Consider the following 18,003-nt stretch of genomic DNA (forward strand, 5'->3'; position numbering starts at 1 on the left):
GTGGGCTCCAGCCCTGGTACACCCACTCTGCTGCTGGCACAGCTTTGGCACTGGCCAAAGCAACCAGGTGCCTAAAGCCACAGAGGTGTGGTGATGGAGTCCTGGAGGTGTCCTGACTGGTGCAGGCATGGCCTAATAGCTGATAGGGTTAACTTATACGAGATTAAAATGGTCTTTGAGGTGACTGAGTGCCACAGAGCATCTTCATAGACAAAAAAAGGCTGTCAGGTTAGTAAAACTCTTCTGAGAAAAGGGAGCTTTTTTTTTTTTTTAATCTAGAGTAGACCCAAATAAATTAACATTTATGCAGAAGTTAAAATATAAATAGCTCAACATCTGGATGATGAGTCTATCTGAGCTCCTCATTCTAGCTGGCTTCTTTATAATAGTTACTCAAATATTAGATTTGCAGTATACACATGTAAGGAATAATGTTTAGATTTTACTGTTTTAAATACTAGCTACCCTATATCTGATATAATTTTGTAAACAAATTGTTACTAGGAAAGTTCTGGATACTAGAATAGCTAAACTGTAGTTTCAGGTCTTCCAATATATTCAGGAAACTGATGTAGAATGAAGTATTCTGGTGTTTTCTGGCGTGTTTGGGGTTTTTTGGTTTTGTTTGTTTGTTTGGGTTTTTGTTTGTTTGTTTGCTTTTTTATTTGTTTTGGTTTTGTTTTGGTTTTTGTTTTTTAGTTTGTTTTTTTTTTTGTTTATTTTGTTTTGGAGTTTTTTGTGTGTATTCTTTTTTTGTTTTGTTTGTTTGTTTTGTTGTGGTTTTTGTTTGTTTGATTTTTGGTGTGTTTTTTTTTTTCTCCTGTAAATGGTACCTGTTGTAGGTAGAATGAAAAATGTTCCTAAGAAAATTATTTCTGAAGTTTATACTCAACATAGAAGAGAGGTTATGGATCAATCAAAAACTTATTAAGAAAAAAAAGGAAAAAAGAAACCCACAAGATTTTGCAAGCTCTTATTTTTTCTTATATATTCATATTTAGATATGGCAACAGTTTAACTAGCTGATATGCTATTTTTGAATCAAATTTCTAGAGTTATAAAGTTGAGTTGTCGAAGATGGTAACAACTACTGAAAACTGTGGATAAGAAAACCATGGTATTCTGTTCATCCAAACATTCCAATTATTTAAAGCAGGCTTATGGTAATTAGATAAATAATTCTGTAAGATAAGGGTGACCAGCTTTCTGAAGTCTTAGCAGAATTTGGGTTTTTTATTTTTTCCCATGTTAGAAGCCAAATGTTCTGGTAGCAATTCAGCAGGAATTAAGAGGCTTTGAGAGTATCTGCTAATGAAACTAGTCAAGACCTTCAGATTCACATCTGGTTGTTCATCACTAGTGTCAGATTTTATTTTGGCAAAAGAGGGTTTGAACTATAGTCATAGTACTATTTCCAAAGTAAAAGAGAAAATGATAGAACTTGCATTATTTTCTCCTAAATTGATACACAATACCAGCATGGCCACTGCCTTAGAGTTCCTGTAAAACAGTCTATCTTTTAAGAAGTACTCAGAGTTGTTACTTCATTGTACCGTTGTGAGGAACATCTGTCTCAATAGGGCATTTTTTACAAAGATTTCTTACAAGCATTGTAGGATATTTTTATTAGCTTGAAGGACATAAAGCTGTGTTCTTCTTTGGTTACTAGGGCAACAAAGAAGTCTCTGCTTCATACTAGACACACAAATTCTCATCAGGCTATGCGATATCATATAAGCTCTTGTATCTATCTGCCTTAGCTTCTACACGGTGACGGATGAGAGAGGAAAAATTTATGCCACACTGTTTACCTCTTAATCCCATTATTTTTCTTTTACTTGAGTATTAAGTGACCTGAAGCTAAGCTCATTGCAAAAGGTTAAATTTTTTAAGCAGCAAATAAATAAAAGCCACTATGGAAATGCAGTTCATATCTGTACATAATGCTCGGTCCTACAGACCAGATAATTGCGATCAAAGTGTCAGAGGTGAATTTTGTGATTCAGGCTTGCATACGTTTTTCAGAGCTACAATCTGGGTAGTGCTGAAAGTCAGCAGCTCTGTCTTCTTGGAGCAAGGAGGCTCTTTCTTCAATGTGGAGAAGAATTTGCTGCTTTTGTGTGGTTCTGACTGGATGGCATGACATGATCATTCCCAAACTTTAATCCTTTGGAAGCAGGTGATGCTGCTAAGAAGGTTTTTAATTAATTGTTAGGACTGGTCTTGAAGACTGTAAAAGTGTAATTTTAATGAGCTGGAGAAAATCCTATTAGCATAGTTTAAATAAGTTTTGCAGTGGGATTTTTATTAGTGATTATAAATTAGCTAAAGGAATGCAAGAGAATGTTCACTTTGAAGAGTGGAATAATACCTTACAGGACTACAGTCTTTTGGCCCTTTAAAGTTCATATGCATTTGACTATTTTTTGGTAGCCAAAGTTTTTACTTTATGTATCCACTAAAAAGTTTTGCTTTCTATAGTTCAAATAAACAAGGATAAAGAGATTGAAGTTGTCATTAACTTAGGCTTGAGCTTTAGTTAATTCTGTAAAAGCTGGTTAATTCACTTTGCTTTCATAATGCTAGGATATATGTCTATCTTGAGTCCTGTAAGTATGATGATGAGTTCTTCTACATAACTGAATAGCTATAAATATTTGTGTAGCTTTGGCATTTATTTCTCAGCCTATTTTCTATGGAAACCAGGCTTATGCAACTCAGTTGTCTTCTTGTCTCATCTTCCTCTTTTACCTGCCAGTAAGTTTTGAATTCCATGACAAAGTTAAACTGAACTGAACACTGGGACAAGTTCCCAAAGAGGTCGTGGGAGGTCTGTTCTTGGAGGTTGGCAACACTGACCCTAAGTGAGATGGTCAAGGTCTTCTGGCTGACCTTGCCATGAGCAGGGGGTTGGACTAGAGACCTCCCAAGGTCCTTTCCCATCCCAGGCCTTCTGTGGTTTGATGTCTGGAACAAATTACAAATCTAAATAACTATTTAAGTTCTAGCTGAATTGTCAGTGGGAAAGATGCCCTGTCAGTGCTCTAGTTGTGGAAGAAACTGTGGCACGTGCTCAACCCTATTTATGGACTGAAGGATAGTGAGGGGAAGAGTTGTAGGCAGAAGGAAAAACTAGAGCTTTAGATGTCAGCATTGACTGAATCTATTAGAAACTTGACCTCATAAATTGTCATCCTCATAAATTACTTGCTAGATTCTGTGCTTAATAGAAGGCCTGGATGCTGCTTCAGCTTCTACAGACAGAATATTTACAATATCTTTGTCTGAAAGATTTTTCGTTAACCCAGCCACAGGCATAAACTTTTGTATATCTGAATTGGTACAAATTTGTTTTGTCACTTTTCTTCTCTTGCTGCTTTGTGCAGTAAATTTACAGTATATTTCAAAATATTACAGTAATTAATCTAAAGGTTTTCATGTCAACAGATATACTTCTGAGAGAAACTTCCTGTGACAAAGCATGTATTGATAGATAAATGATAATGCGTATTAGGGTCACTGTTAAGTTGATGGAGTACAACAATGTAATAAATTAAAAGATGAAACAGAATTCATAGATTTGCTCTATGATGTGCAGGAGGCTTATATTGCTTTTAATAGGTATCTGCATTTCTCATTGCCTTTGCCAAAGGACATATTCAAGCCCACATCATCAGAATAGGCAGGCTTTTTGACTGTGTAGAAGCTGTGTACAGAAAAGCAAGGAGGGCAAGAAATCCCTCAATGTCAGCATATGTTCAAAAATATTGTGAGCCCTTGCAGGTTCTGCTCAAGCCAGGGGAGCTGAAGTGAGGTAACAGCCTTGGTTTTGTCCCTCACGCTGGTGTTCTTGCTCCTACTCTGAGGCACATGTAGTCTAATAGCTTTATTCTTTCTGCTTGCAAGCTTGATGTTGGTGCAGAATCTGCCCTAATGTATCTATTCTCAATGCTTGTAAAGAAGACCTGAAGATTTGTGGTGTTGCATAGCCTGCTGCTAAGAACAGCTTGGATCTGGCATGTTTTCTTCTCTTGAAGAGCGAGCAAAACTGCTAGTGCATCCTTCAGGATGTTCAGGTTGCCTTCATCATGAAGGATGGAAGGCCTCAGAGTTGTTTACATGCTAGTAGGCATTCTGAGGTTAAATCTGAGAACTGTTTTCTTCAGATGGAGAACAGAGGTACAGGGTTCAAGGGACTTGCTGGAAATCGTGCAAGAAGTCTGTAGCAGGGTATGGAACTGAACCTGCGTCTCTGAAATCTATGTGTCAGCACTCTTCTCACTTGAAGTTTAATGTGTTTTCTGCAAGGTATCAGAGGATAAAGTTTTAATACAAGTGTTTATGTCTGAAAAAATGTTCATTTTAAAGAACTGTCTCCTTTTAAGACTTTAGAGACTATCATCTATTTATGTTTTAACTTCACAATCTTCCATATGTTGTACATTTGGTAGGTACTGAAAACTTTAACATATCCAGTCATGGTCATTCTATTGGTACAAACATTAATAGATCAGCATGGCATATGGCTTAAAAAAATATTTGAGGTCAGAAAACTAAGTCATTAAGAACAATTTTCAATTACAGACCCAAGTTTAAATACTTAAATATTGGGCCTAATTTTCAAGATGTTGAGCTTTTCTTACAGCTAGTAGCAGCAATTTTCAGAAAAACTAGCTGCTCGACTTTAGTGTCTAGAAATTTTGAGAAAGAACTTTGTACTTAAGCAACCATAGTGTGCCTCATAATATGTTCGGAATTTTCTTGACAAGTAGATGGCTTTCAATGAAAACTGAGTATAGAGACAGCAACTAATGAAAGAGTGCACCTGTGAGCACGTCAGTTTTGTGGGATGTTCTGATCTTCCTGTTGCTTTTAGAAACAAGAGCATCAGTCACAATGGAAGAAGTCAGGTAAAACAATTGCCTTGCATTTTACATAGAATTGGAAGTTGTGGTTATTGCTTCTTAAGTTATACCAGGGAATAGAAAATTCTTACTTGAAAATTCCAGTGTTTCTAAGTTGCTAAATGTGGCCAGCACTTCAGAATTTCACCAAGATTATGTTGATGCTTGATTGTATAAGACAAGAATTTTGTTTGGCATAGAGAGGGAACTCAAAGATTAAAATATTGTTGGGATACACTCACAGAGAACCTGCTGCTGAGCAGGTAGATGTTATATATCCCTTAGAGCCTTTTCAGTCTTGATAATAGACTTCAGTGTTAGATATGAATTGTAGTGATGCGTGCAAGGGAGAGGTGTCCGGTTTAAAGTGAAATCCAGCCTCTTGTTTGTGAAGGCTTTTGAGCATCTGCCATGGCAGTGGATGAGAACTGCTGTTGTTCCTGTCACAGGCTCCTTCTTGTCATCCCCAGCAGTCCAAGTGCTGTTTGCCTCTCACTCCCCATACCAGCGCCTTTCTGCAAGGGGAACTGGTTACTAGATGTAGAGTAGCTTAAATGTTCAGGGAGTTCTGCAAACTTGCTGAGAAGAAGTCTCCCTCTCCCCTTGGTAATGAAGGATTTTTCTTTAGGGCTTCCCTCTAGTGAACTCTTCTCCCGTAGGGCATGTTGGCAGGCTGTTGAATTTTCAGGTCTATTTGCTGTCTTACCGTTTAAGCAGGTGACAGAGCTGAAGTTAGGCTTTATCTGCAGTGACTTGAAGAAGCAGGTTGTACATGTAGACGGAGTTTGTTGTTATTTGAGATGCCCTGTGAGATCCTTTATAGATAAGAATTTTTCTCTCAAGTGATTGGAAATAATCTGGCAAGTATTTCGGTGTCCTTTGTGCAGAAATGATATGCATCATCGTGCTGCCTCTGTTGCAGCAAAGGAATGTAGGTTTACTAGATAGACTTCGGATATGTGTATCAGTACCATCCACCATTCTTGTCCCATGGAAGTTCTTGTCTGTAAGCTGCCTAGAAATAATGTGTTTGAGTGCTTTGGCTTAAAAGTGCTTATAGTAACAGTTGGGAAGCAAAGATATATATTGTTTTGTTACATTGGGTTTTGTTGTTGTTTCTTGGGCTTTTGCAACTATTTCCTGTGATTATTTACAAGCACAGTACCCAGGGTGAGGCCGCCAAACAATTTCAGTAAAACTGGTGTTATTTGAGACTTTTCCTAGACCTTGAAGCCAAACTGGGAAGTGTATACTGACTCTAACAACCACAGAACTGAATTGGCTTTCAAGTATTTTATTTAAGTTGAGGTCATTGTTTCCAGAAAGCTTCATGCACAAGAACAAAGATAGTTTCTGGAGCCTCCTCAAAAGTGATATGGTGTTGTGGTTATTTATTATTCTAATATTATTCTTCAAGTTGTTTTACAATTATTATTTAATTTGCTGTCCTATGAGTAAGTGCAATTATCTTGACTTTGTATACCTCAGTCTATCCATCTGATTCCCAAAGGCTGTTAAGGAGTTTATGTCAAAGCCTAGAATAAAATGTTAGATGCCCAGTCCTGCAATTAGGCCATACGCTGTTCTTTATAGCAAAATAATTCATGACTCAGCCGTCTAATTGCAGTGGGACTTCCAATAAGCTCTTTAACATCTACTCATTTATAAAAATGATTTTAAGACTCTTTTTTTTTTTTTTTAAGTTGGGAGTTGTTGCTCAAGTAATTAAATCCTTACACAATATAGCTTACAAAACTGAATATTAAATGCAATAGGTAAACTGGAATGACTTGTTTGGATCAGAACAGTAGGGCTTTTACAGCTGCTCTGTATGGATTAACCTGAGAAGCTATAATAATTTCCATTAGAGAGCAAAGTGCTCAAACTTTGAAGAAACCTACTTATTTTTAGATTTATGTATCTCCTGACATATTTTATACATATATACAGGTATAGGCACATCTTTGTTGGTATGTGTTTGCAGTACTCCATGGAAAAAGATACAGCTCAGCAGACTGAGCCCTTGCTGTTGATTTAACTGATAATGTTACTTTTTAAATCTACCAAAATACAAGGAATATCAGGCTTTGGAAAAAGTGAAATGACCTCTCTACCCAAGTTTATTAAGATGACATAGTAATTGCTTTAGAAGTACATTATATTTCTTTTGTGCTGCTATGATTCAAGAATTGGAAGCTTTCAACAAAGGGTTAAGATTGTTTGTTTGTTTTCCCCTTGACAATTCTGTGGTTTTGCTTCATCTTCCCCTGGTGTTTGAGAGGCTCAGAATCAGACGAGGGAACACCCTGTGTCTTTTCTTATCCTCTGAAGCTGATGCGAGTTTTAACTATTGAGGTTTTGGCATTAAACATCCAAGGAATTGTGTGAACAGGGTAAGAAAAAGTCTTGATAATTACGTTTGGCATATGTTTTTTCTCTAGATGAGGAAACGTGAAGTTATGACACATTTAACTGTAGGCAGTCAAAGTTTGCAAGTTACTTTACAAAATAATGTTTAGTAATATTTACATATGAATTTGTAAACAATCTAATACATTTAACTGTTATTTTTGGTACTTTATTTCATATTGCTCAGAATTCTTTTACTGTGAGTTTTGGCAGCGTTCTTACCCCATTTTTTTTTTAAGTCTAAAATGAAGGATAATTATTTTTACTGACCTTCTGGTATTTGCATCATCATTGTCCCTAATATCTTCATCCCTTAAATTACTTTCCTTTTTGAAATACTATCAAAAATGCCAGAAATACATTCATTAAAAAAAAGAGTAAGAGAAGGGAAGATACCCTGTATGTAGAAGAAGGTAATAAAGGTGGTTTAGTACTGGAGACTCCTTTTGTGATTAGGAGTGGTCATCATGGATAGATACCTTTTAGATTTCTGTGGTCCCTGTATTTAACATGTAAAGCTAGAAATCATACATCTTTCCAATACATTTCTAGCTATAAGAAACAGTCTTTAAGAACATGTTTAATTATCTTTTTTATTATTATACAGAGAGTTTCTGCATTTTGGTTGAACCTCTTTGGCTCTGATATTAAGCTCAGTCAGAAATCCTAGAAAAGATGCAACATTTCCAGAATGTGGAATTAGAAAGCAGGAACCCATCTGAACTTTTTAATGTCTTCTCCTATACTGGTCCAGCTCTCTTCTCCTCCCCCACCCCCAGTTTTGGGATACTGGGCCATCTTTGGCAGACTTTGAGGGAAGCAGATCAGTTTATTTGCCTTGGCACACTTTATTTTTTCTTCATTTTTTCTATATACACTTTTAAATTTTATTTGTATTATATTACTTTATTACATACACTGCACATCATCTTTTGATTTTTATCTTTATCCAATGACAGCTCTATCAAGAAACCTGAGAAGTACCTTGTAAAAGAGATTCACATGTAATGTCAGGTACTGCCCATGTTTCTCTGTTTCTGAATAAGGTTGGAGGTAGAAAACCTAACAGGTGAAAATCTCTGCATATCATTTACATACCGTTAATCTTGAGGCTTTCTAAATGTTTTAAGTTGTTATTCAAAGTATACCTATTAGTCTAAACAGAAATGTGGAAGATGTATATGCAGTGTGAGAAACTATTTATCGCTGTGTGATTTGTAAGGCTGTGTGGTCAGTGATGCATAGCTGGGCCACATAAAACATTTAAAGTCTGCGTATTTATTGATTCCATGTGGCCATGGTGTTCCATCCTCAGGAAACCAAAGGGATTTACTGTGGCCTATTAGTCCCAGAAGCTTGTTAAAGATGGATAGCAGGCTGGGGCTTAGCATTGAATAGTTCTCTGGGACTGGGACATACATGCTGGTTGTCTTTTATGGAGCAGTGGCTGTATCTTGCCAGTAACGATATCCCAGATATGATGGTATTTGACTCTGCACCAGTGTCTTTCATGGGGCTATAAATTACTGCTGTCGTTTTGTCTCTTCAGGAGTTTCCACTCAGTACCTGTTGCCTTGGAGCCTAAGATAGTGAGATCATTTAAACAGGGTGAAGCACTTTGTTCTTTAAACATATTCTGCAAACACGTGTAATTGGTCTTGCAAAAATTTGTTCCTGAAGAGGTCTTGAGAAGTCAAGCCTTCCCGTGCTGCATTTGAGTCTATTTCTTCCAGGTTTTGCTGTGATCTTTGCCCTGGAACACACACTGCGCTGCGCTGATACAGAGGAAACTGGCAGCAGCTCTTGTTTTCAGGTGGCCCTCCTGCTTTTCATTAGCAATGATCAGTGCTGCTGAGAGCTTTTCAGCAGTCCTGAAAAAGTGGGACTTTCCCCCCCTGGGAAGGAGGAGCAGAATGTGCTACTTCTCCAGTGCTAAGGGGACAGGCAGGGGGAGATGGGCTGCCCTGAAAGGCAAGACCTCTGCCCAGCTCCCATCATGGGCTGAGCTGCCCTTGCACGCATCCTGCAATGGCAGAAGCAGTCTGGTTTCTCGGGACTTCGATGTAAGTGGGTTTAGCATCTTTTGCTATGCTAAAAGTGATTTTTGAGTAGGTTAGACCCTACTTGAAGCTTTTGGAAGGGTTTGTGAATTCCTGGATTTGATTTTTCTGATTGTATGGAAGGGTTCTGCATTGCTGCTTGGGCATTTGTTTCTTTTGTAAAGCAGCTTTTTTTCCTGTTTTGTCACTGAAATTCAACAGGGTGAAAAAAAAAAGTGGGGAAGATATGTTCTTCGCTTCAAATTTAACGAGAATAATGTAATTCTACCACATATGAGAAATCACCCTTCCCCGTTGTGGGCCTGTGCTGATACATACCACCTCAGCGGTGGCTATGCCAACATCTGGCTGGTCTGAAGCTCTGCAGATACCAAGTGGAGCCTGCAGGAGCAGGCAGAAGTCACCTCCAGCAAAAGATCAGCAGCCGTGCTAAGGAGAGCGTTGGACCAGGGATCTTCCTCATATTCATCAGAAATAAATTTGCTCAGGATAGTAACTGAGGCAGGAAATCCTGGCAGTGTTGGGAGGTAAAGGGTGGAGAGCCAGCTTGAACTTCAGAGCTTGTAGAGCTTTAGTTGAGAGCTACAGCTTCCACGGTGTGTTACCCGAACCTGAAAGCTGGGAAGTACGGTGTAGAGACCCTTAGGTACTCTGAATCATAGAATCACAGAATAGTTTGAGTTGGAAGGGACCTTCAAAGGTCATCTAGTCCAACCCCCTGCAATGAGCAGGGACACCTTCAACTAGATCAGGTTGCTCAGAGTGCCGTCCAGCCTGGCCTTGGATGAAGACCCACTGGAACCTACTATGTGCAGCCACACAGCTTCTGTAAAGGCCTGTTAGTTCACACATGGTCAATCCCTCATCATGGTGGTCATGATGTTTGGAGACCACAATTTGCAGACATCTGTCTGGTTTGGCTCTCCAGTGCTTGGCTGGGCTCTGATACTGAACTGGAGCTCCTAAGCTTGTACTGGAGCCTGTATTCTGCTCAGTATCCATGGACTGTTTTCCAATTTGCCATAGTCCAACCTCCATTATTCTAGATAATGGCTACTGACCTTTCTATGTAGAAAGACAATTTGTATGATTATATATGTGCATGTCTACTTATATATAATACAGGCAGTTTTTATATATACTCTAGGCAGGTATAAGTATATATTTTTGTATTTTATATTTATATATATATTTTTTAATATGGTCACACAGAATATACATATATAAAAAGTCTTTTCTCTGTAAAGTTGACTAATCAAAATTTAGGTAATACAAAGATGTATTTTGCACTTTATTTTTGCTCTGTGAGGAGGTATTTGATAAAATGCCATAATGAGAGTTTTGCCAATACACTTTCCTAGGCAACTTAATGTTGTAAAGTGGTTATTGGATGAATCTGGATTATAAGGTGAATAAGGCTATTGACAGTAGGATTCCCGTCTCATTTTAAGTAGTGAATGTAAGTAGTGAATAGGGTAAATGCAAGAGGCAAAAGCAGGAAAAAGCAATGCAGAAAAGTGCTTCTGTCTGTTCCACTTAATAGTTCCTAGATGGTCCTGTGCAAATAAATTAAATTAGACTTTTCACATCTATCCTGTCAGCTCATCGTGTCTTCTTTTTGCTCTGCCGTACAAAACTTCATTATTTTTACCACTCCATTTCCCAGGTGCCGAGTACTTGGAGTAAACAGATCCTCAGACATTTAGTTGCCCAGCTTTTTTAGAGGGTTTTTTTTTAAGCACTTGAATATTTCAGTAGAACTAGCTATAAATCTGCAACAAGTATGGTTTTTTTTTTTTTCCTCATATGTTTCTCAACAAATTGGAGTGATCTTGCAGAATGAGATGAGAGGTCATCTTGTGCTTTAATTATGTCTCATCTAATTCTTCACTGACTGCTTCTCAAGTGGCTGCTTTGAATTTCTCCATTTTTCCCACTGGTAAAATTGGGAAAACGAGAGATTACCTAGAGGATGTGGTGGGGAGCGGGGGGAGGTTTGGGGCCCTCAGATACCAAGAAGTGCAGCAAAGGTGTCTCTGATTCCACTTTTGTTGAAGGGTGTTTAATGCTGTACAGCAAATACAATAGGACACGTGCATCTGAACAATAAAGATAAAAAGAAATATTGAATTGCTGTCTTATCTGTTGAATGCCATCCATCTTATGTAATTAAAGGCTGTGCTATCGTGTGTTTAAACACGGGAGGACAGATTTCGAGATGCTTGTGTGTATTTTGGTACTTAATTAATGGCAGCTTAGCTCTTGCAGGAGTTCCAAAGGTATCATTGTGCTAAATACTGTATATCCACAGGGTAAGAAATGGATTGTGTCTCTTCAGATGGTAAACGAGGATAGGATAAATGGTGAAAGTGAGAGGAATTCTCAACAATTATTGACCGCAGCCCTAGACTGTGGAGTAAATTACATTCCTGTAGTTAGTAAAGAGGCATAGCAAAGTTTAGAATTTCAGCTGCATCTTATGACATAGTTGGACCAATTTTTCATACTGCTGGGGTGACATAAGAGTTGCTGGAGAAGTGTTTGCCCTTTTATCCTGACTCTGGGAGCGCCCACCATCCCTACAGTAAAGCAAATGGGAAAGCAGAGGTTCCCTGTTCCAGTGCTGAGTCTTGACAGCTGAGTTTGATCATGACTGGTAGGTGAGATCGAGCTGCTGATTGTTTCTCTCACCCAGCTGAGGGACATGTCCCAGTGCTGCCCTGCTGCCCTTCCCGGGAGGCAGGGAGGGCGGGCAGGAGTGATGGAGAAAGAGTTGTATGTGGCTTAAGGACAGTGACGTCTTCAGCTGGGACTGTTATCTGCCCACAGCTCAGTCTTGCTCAAGTGACTGAACTCAAAGAGTACTACTAAGCTAACGTGAAGCAGAAAATCAGGTTTAAATTAAGAGGAAAGCATCTTGTTTCTCTTGGTGTAGTTTAAAGTACTAGAAGCCGTAATCATTTTTTTTTTTTTCTCAGTCTTTTTTGCTTTCACGAGAAAACCCGCATAAGAGTATTTTGGAAACAGGCCCAATGTTTTCTTCTCTACTATGGCAAATCTGTAAATTTAATACTTGACTGAACACCTTAGTTGCGTCTTTCAAGAAGGGTTCTGTGATTCTGTGGTTTATGCCCGTGAGGATGGAAAAAAAAGTAAGGCAGGGCAAGGTTCCCCACACAAGGAGGTGCAAAATAATAAATTCCTTCATAGCTTATATGATCTGTTGTGCTGTCCAAGTTGATTATGAGGCAGAACTGTGATAGTATTGACTGCAATATTTTTTTTCTTTTTGGCTTGTTTAACTGGCATAATGATATGAGTGCTGCAAAGGAGAGTTATATATTCTGTGTTAGCCAGTACATGGTTTTATAAAACAATATTTCTGGGTATATACAGTACTCGAAGTAGGCTACATTTCCTGAAATTTCAAAGGAGTTTACTGGCACTTTGGTTTTCTCCGTTTTATTTCTCCTCTGAGAGTCCCATATATATTAAGCAAAGATAAATGTACGTTTGAAAGAGAGAGTGGTGCATCCTTATCACCGGCAGGAAATACAGTATGATACCTGTTGAGGGAGGAGGGGGACCTAATGTTGAGGGGAGGGCTGGACATCCATCCTTTTCTTACAGCCTAAGTGAAATTGCCAACACAAAAAATGTTGTTATATTCCTAGTTTTTGTATTGTTGAAGTGTTCCTGGCAGATTTCCTGGCAGGAAGGAAAATTCAGAGGCGACGGCATTCCCTAGAACTTTAAGAAAGCTCAGAGTGGAGGGCAAGATAAGCAACAAGTTGTGAAATATGCAGATCATTTTTTCAACATAAAATTTTCAAATCATCCAAATGTCTCTTTCCTGTTGGGCCTTTACTGTTTGCAAATACAATAGATGTTTACATTTGGAATGTTGCAGTTTTTAAAATATAATTGCCTTTTTCTTTTTCTTTTTTTTTTGAACTGTAGGTATGAGAAGGTACCAGTAATTCTGGTTGGTAATAAAGTGGACCTGGAAAGTGAGAGAGAAGTATCATCGAGTGAAGGCAGAGCCTTAGCTGAAGAATGGGGCTGTCCCTTTATGGAGACCTCTGCTAAAAGTAAAACAATGGTGGATGAGCTCTTTGCAGAAATTGTTAGACAAATGAACTATGCAGCACAGCCAGACAAAGATGATCCATGCTGTTCTGCGTGTAATATACAATAGCATTAAAAATGACCTAACCTGGACTTGATTTGCAGAAGTTTTGTAAGGTGGTAAAACCGTCTACTTCACTTCCTGGTTTGTGGGTCACTTGAAATACATCTGTAGTGAAGTAGCAACATTAACTCAGAGCTGAGCATTGGAAGTCAATCACTGACTCTGAATATAATTGGGTTAAATGACCACATCTCACCCGTTTTTCCCTTTGAGCACCTGTGATTTTATGGCGTAGCCAGTTGATCTACAGGGTCGTTCCGGTCAAGCGTATGTGTGTTGTCACGTCAGACAGCACCACAGCAACTATTTCCGAAGAAGCTGGACAGCTTTTGGAGGTGGGAAACAAACACAGTGGAGAGAATATCTCTGAAGACCATTCACAACTGGCATAAGCGTGGAAGAAGAGCCAAGTCTTTCAGTGTCCAATTCCCATGCTTCAGGACATGCCCTATTGCTTGTGGCCAAGTTTGTTGAGTCAAATATGTTGATTTCACCAGAACTTCCGACAGTGTTAGAGTAAGAGGCTACCAGAGACCTATCTATTTTGGATTTTTCTCAAAATTGATGCTATTATTTCTACACTTTATCCCACATCTTGAAATAGAAAACATTGCACCAGTGTGTGAAATGAGGGGCAAGATCTGAAAACAAATGACAGGTGAAGAAAGAGTCTGGCATTGGAATGTTTTAAATCTTTCATTTTGCTGCTCAGAAATGGAGGATCGCTTCAGGTTTTGGTCTGCAAAAAGCCAAACAAACCCTCTGTTTACAAAGCAGGAAGCATCTTTATTTATCACTTTACTGAACCAGGAGGAAGCAACTGTGATGAAAAAAAATTGCTGAGCCTTACTAACAAGGAACACTTTAATAGATTAACTAGTACCATCTTGTAAGGAAAATTAAGCCATGTTGCATCCATATATTCCCTTCTGCAGAAACCTCGTGGGACAGTATGAACATCCTGCATTTTTAAGTTTGTTAAAGACAACAGTTTTTCTTGCCTTGAAGGGCTACGTTCTCTGGTGTGATCCCTAACTAACCTTTGAAAATCAAGTTTGCTATTTGATAGCTTTAATGTTGAAAACTTACACTGAATAACCATGTGAAATCATTTGGTTCAGAGGTGAAATAGTTACGGTTGTAATTCCTTAGGTGAGTGTGGAAATGGCTCTTTAATTGCCTGACACACTATTCAAAGGTTGCCCCAATTATTGGAGTGTTAAATGGTGGGAGCAAATATTTTGTTTTGAAAGGATGCTCGAGCTCTGACTTGCTAGTTTCATAGCAGTGAAGTATTTATCATTTGCATGACTAATGGCACAGAAATACCTATTCCGAAGTCTTACAATCAAAGTATAGAAGAGTTTTCAATCACAATGTTTAGATTTTAAATGCTGGAGAGATTGTCTTGAGCTGGGTCTTTTATAGCTAAAATTGGCCATAAAAATACAGAGTCACTGAGCCTGTGGTCTAAATAACACCATGTGTTTATTAGTTTTTCAATCTTGTGCAGTAACAGTGTAGTTCCTTGTGTTTAAATGAGTGAAAACCGAGGTGCTGGGGTGTGTGTGTGTTGAGCGTGTATGTGTGTGTATATGGCCCTTAGAAATGCTGTAATTGGAGTTAGGTTCGAGAGTTTTGCCTCCATCTGCAGAACTTCCTAAAAACGCTCTCATCTGCCACAAAGGAAACTTGAGTACAAAACGCCTCGCAGATTTTCATCCTTAAGTATCCTTAACATTTTGAATTCTCGTTCAGTGGATGATTGCTAAAGGAAATCACATTAATGGAAGAGAACGGGCCATCTCTGCCCTTAGTCTTTCAAGACCTTTCCACAACCAATGTATCCAAGGGCATTAGATGTCACAAAACATTAAGCCTTACTAGAACATCAGTGTAGCCCGTTTCCCTCCTACCTGGCAGAGCTTTCGTTACTCTACGTTGTTCTCGTAGGGAGATAGGCACACCCTTTATTTCTGGCATCTTAATGCCCTTTTTGGGTGCTCTGAATCGCCCTCCTTAGAGGCACCTACCTCTTTCCGTTGACTATATAGCAAACTTAGGCTTTTAACTTCGGTTCTCTGAGTCACACAACTGATATGCCTAAACTAGATGGTATGAATGTTCTCTTCCCCTCCGCCCGCCTAGTGTGTCAACCACCACGCTTAATCAAGATGCAAGATGCAGAATTAATGATATTTTGATGTATAAAATATCTAGACTGGGAAACGGTTTATTGAGCAAGTACAACCTATCTGTAAAACAGCTTGTCAGTGCGAGATCCACTGCATAAGCACTCAAAGAAAATCCCCAAAACAACCCCAAATTTGAAACTGAGTTGGAAGTGCGTGTTATGCAATGTTGTTTACAGAGATGTTAAAATCTTACCTCACAGATTGTTCATCAACCAAGAAAATGGCATGAAGTACAATATGAACAGACTAACATTAAGTTCAGAATACAAAACAGATGGGCTTTTAATATAGAGAAAATTGCACAGTAAATTTTTAAACAGAAAATACTAATGGAAATATCTCCCAGTCTTGTTCTTCATTACGCTCTTACATTTTCAAAACTATAGGCCGTAAGTAAGCTACCACACAACGCGGCGGGGGGAAAGCGTAAGTGTTGTTTTTCGTTGTATAGTTCTGAGGGAGTAGTTATGCACTATTTGTATTTCCACTAATGTGAAGGTAGTGGAGCTTGAATCAATGACAGTTGCACTCGGCAGAGATTTTTTCAAATTATTGGGGGTAGTGGAAAAGGAGGCCAGTGACCCATAGAGCAGCCGTGTGGTTGCCCTCCAGGAGTCATTGGTCTTGGGTCACTGTTTCATTTGTACCCTGGTAGGATTATACCAATTATAGCATTTGAAAGTTTCTTATAACATGCCTTAAAATATTATGATTTGTTCCAAAGACCCACTCTTCCTTTGGCTGTTCTTGTAGAGCTTGGTACTTTTCTACAAAGACAGCATTTCTCCAAATTTGTTGTGTTGTTTTTTGTTTTTTTTTTTTTTTTAAAAAAGTTGCAACTTTTATTCTTTTAAGCTATGCTAGTGAGAGCAACTGTTTCCTCTTTCTGTTAAAAATACACAGAAAAACTAGTCAAAAGCAAACAAACCAGGATCAGATCAAGAGTATTAAACATAATTGCATTGGGTTTTGTTTCGATTTTTCCCCCCGTCATGTGTTTCTCCCGGCCTGCCCTTTCAGAGCATCAGCAAAACTTTTGGTGACGCTTTCTGTTCTGTTTCTAGCCTCTCCCTAACCCCAGTGCTACAGTTGCCATTACTTCTCTGTGGGAAAACTACTGGTATTTGCTTTCTTGTATAGAATGTTGCCTAAAGATGTCAGCCATTTGGTTGGGGGGTTTTGTGCATGTTTTTTTTTTTAATTTTTTTTTTTTTTTTTTTTTTTTTTTTTTTTAACCAGTGTGCCATCAAAGCACTGGTTAGGCTTTAATTGTGAAACTCCGCAACAAAAGCAAATGTTTGACAACTGCAGGAGGCTTTATCTGCATTGTTGTGCATCTGTTAATTCTTGATCAGGGTTTGAAGAAAAGACTGAAGTGGGTTCTGAAATCAGGCTTAACACTGTTGATTTGGAGTTTCCCAGGGGTGAATTAATGTGTTTCACAGTTAATTGTCGAGCTGTAATACAACTGGCAACTTAAAATGGGGCAACAATTTGTTTTGTAACAATGTCAGTTGTTTAAACCTTGATGTTTCAAGTAAAACAAGAATTGTACATAGAACTCAATGCAAACTCAGCAGTTGTATTTGGAGTTAAATTATTTTAACAAATAAATTTATTTAATGAAACCTCCCTTGCATTTCCTGTATTGTCCATTTTGGTTTCGTCAAAAAGTTCATCCAGAGCTGTCTAGGGCTACCCAAGAATTTCAAACAACACTGTCAACTGTTTGCGGTTCACCTAAGTATTTCTCACCAAAATACTCTTCTGGTACAAATTAAATAGCAACCAGTGAAAAGCAAATATACTTTCATTTTTTCTGGATTGTGATTTAAGTTATAAGCTTGATCAAGAACCATAGCAAAGGTTTTTCTCATTTACTTCTCTTCATAGAGGGGTATACCTTGACAAAAATCAGTAAGTCTTAGTATTTGATGAGATACGACTCTTGCTATGCCTAGAGAATAAAGCTTACTGTAAAATAAAATAAATTATGTACAAACTTGGTCAATATATTGTATAATTAATACATAGAACTACTTCTGTAATACTGCGCTTGCAAAGGGTTACAGAAAGGATTGTTTGTTATATCAGCTGTTCAATTGATGAGTGTTTTGCAGGCTTTCAGCACCATACAAAGGGAGCTAGTGTTAGAAAGAACTTCAAATACAATTAGTGTGGTAGAGATTTATAAATGAGCAGTTGAGCTAATGCTAACAGGATTATTCTAGCTAATTTGCACT

General features: G+C 38.3%; 1 protein-coding gene across 1 annotated transcript in view; it reads left to right on the plus strand.

Moving 5' to 3' along the window:
- Nucleotides 1-17,388, plus strand: part of RAP2A (RAP2A, member of RAS oncogene family) — a 33,362-nt gene extending 15,974 nt beyond the window's left edge. The window contains exon 2 of the mRNA XM_065057283.1: nucleotides 13,334-17,388. Within this exon, the coding sequence (XP_064913355.1) occupies nucleotides 13,334-13,571 (238 nt within the window). The 3' untranslated portion in view covers nucleotides 13,572-17,388. The remainder of the gene's footprint in view (nucleotides 1-13,333) is intronic.
- The last annotated feature ends 615 nt before the right edge of the window (nucleotides 17,389-18,003 follow it).

Source organism: Columba livia, chromosome 1 (genome assembly GCF_036013475.1).
Source record: "Columba livia isolate bColLiv1 breed racing homer chromosome 1, bColLiv1.pat.W.v2, whole genome shotgun sequence".
Taxonomy (NCBI): Eukaryota; Metazoa; Chordata; class Aves; order Columbiformes; family Columbidae; genus Columba; species Columba livia.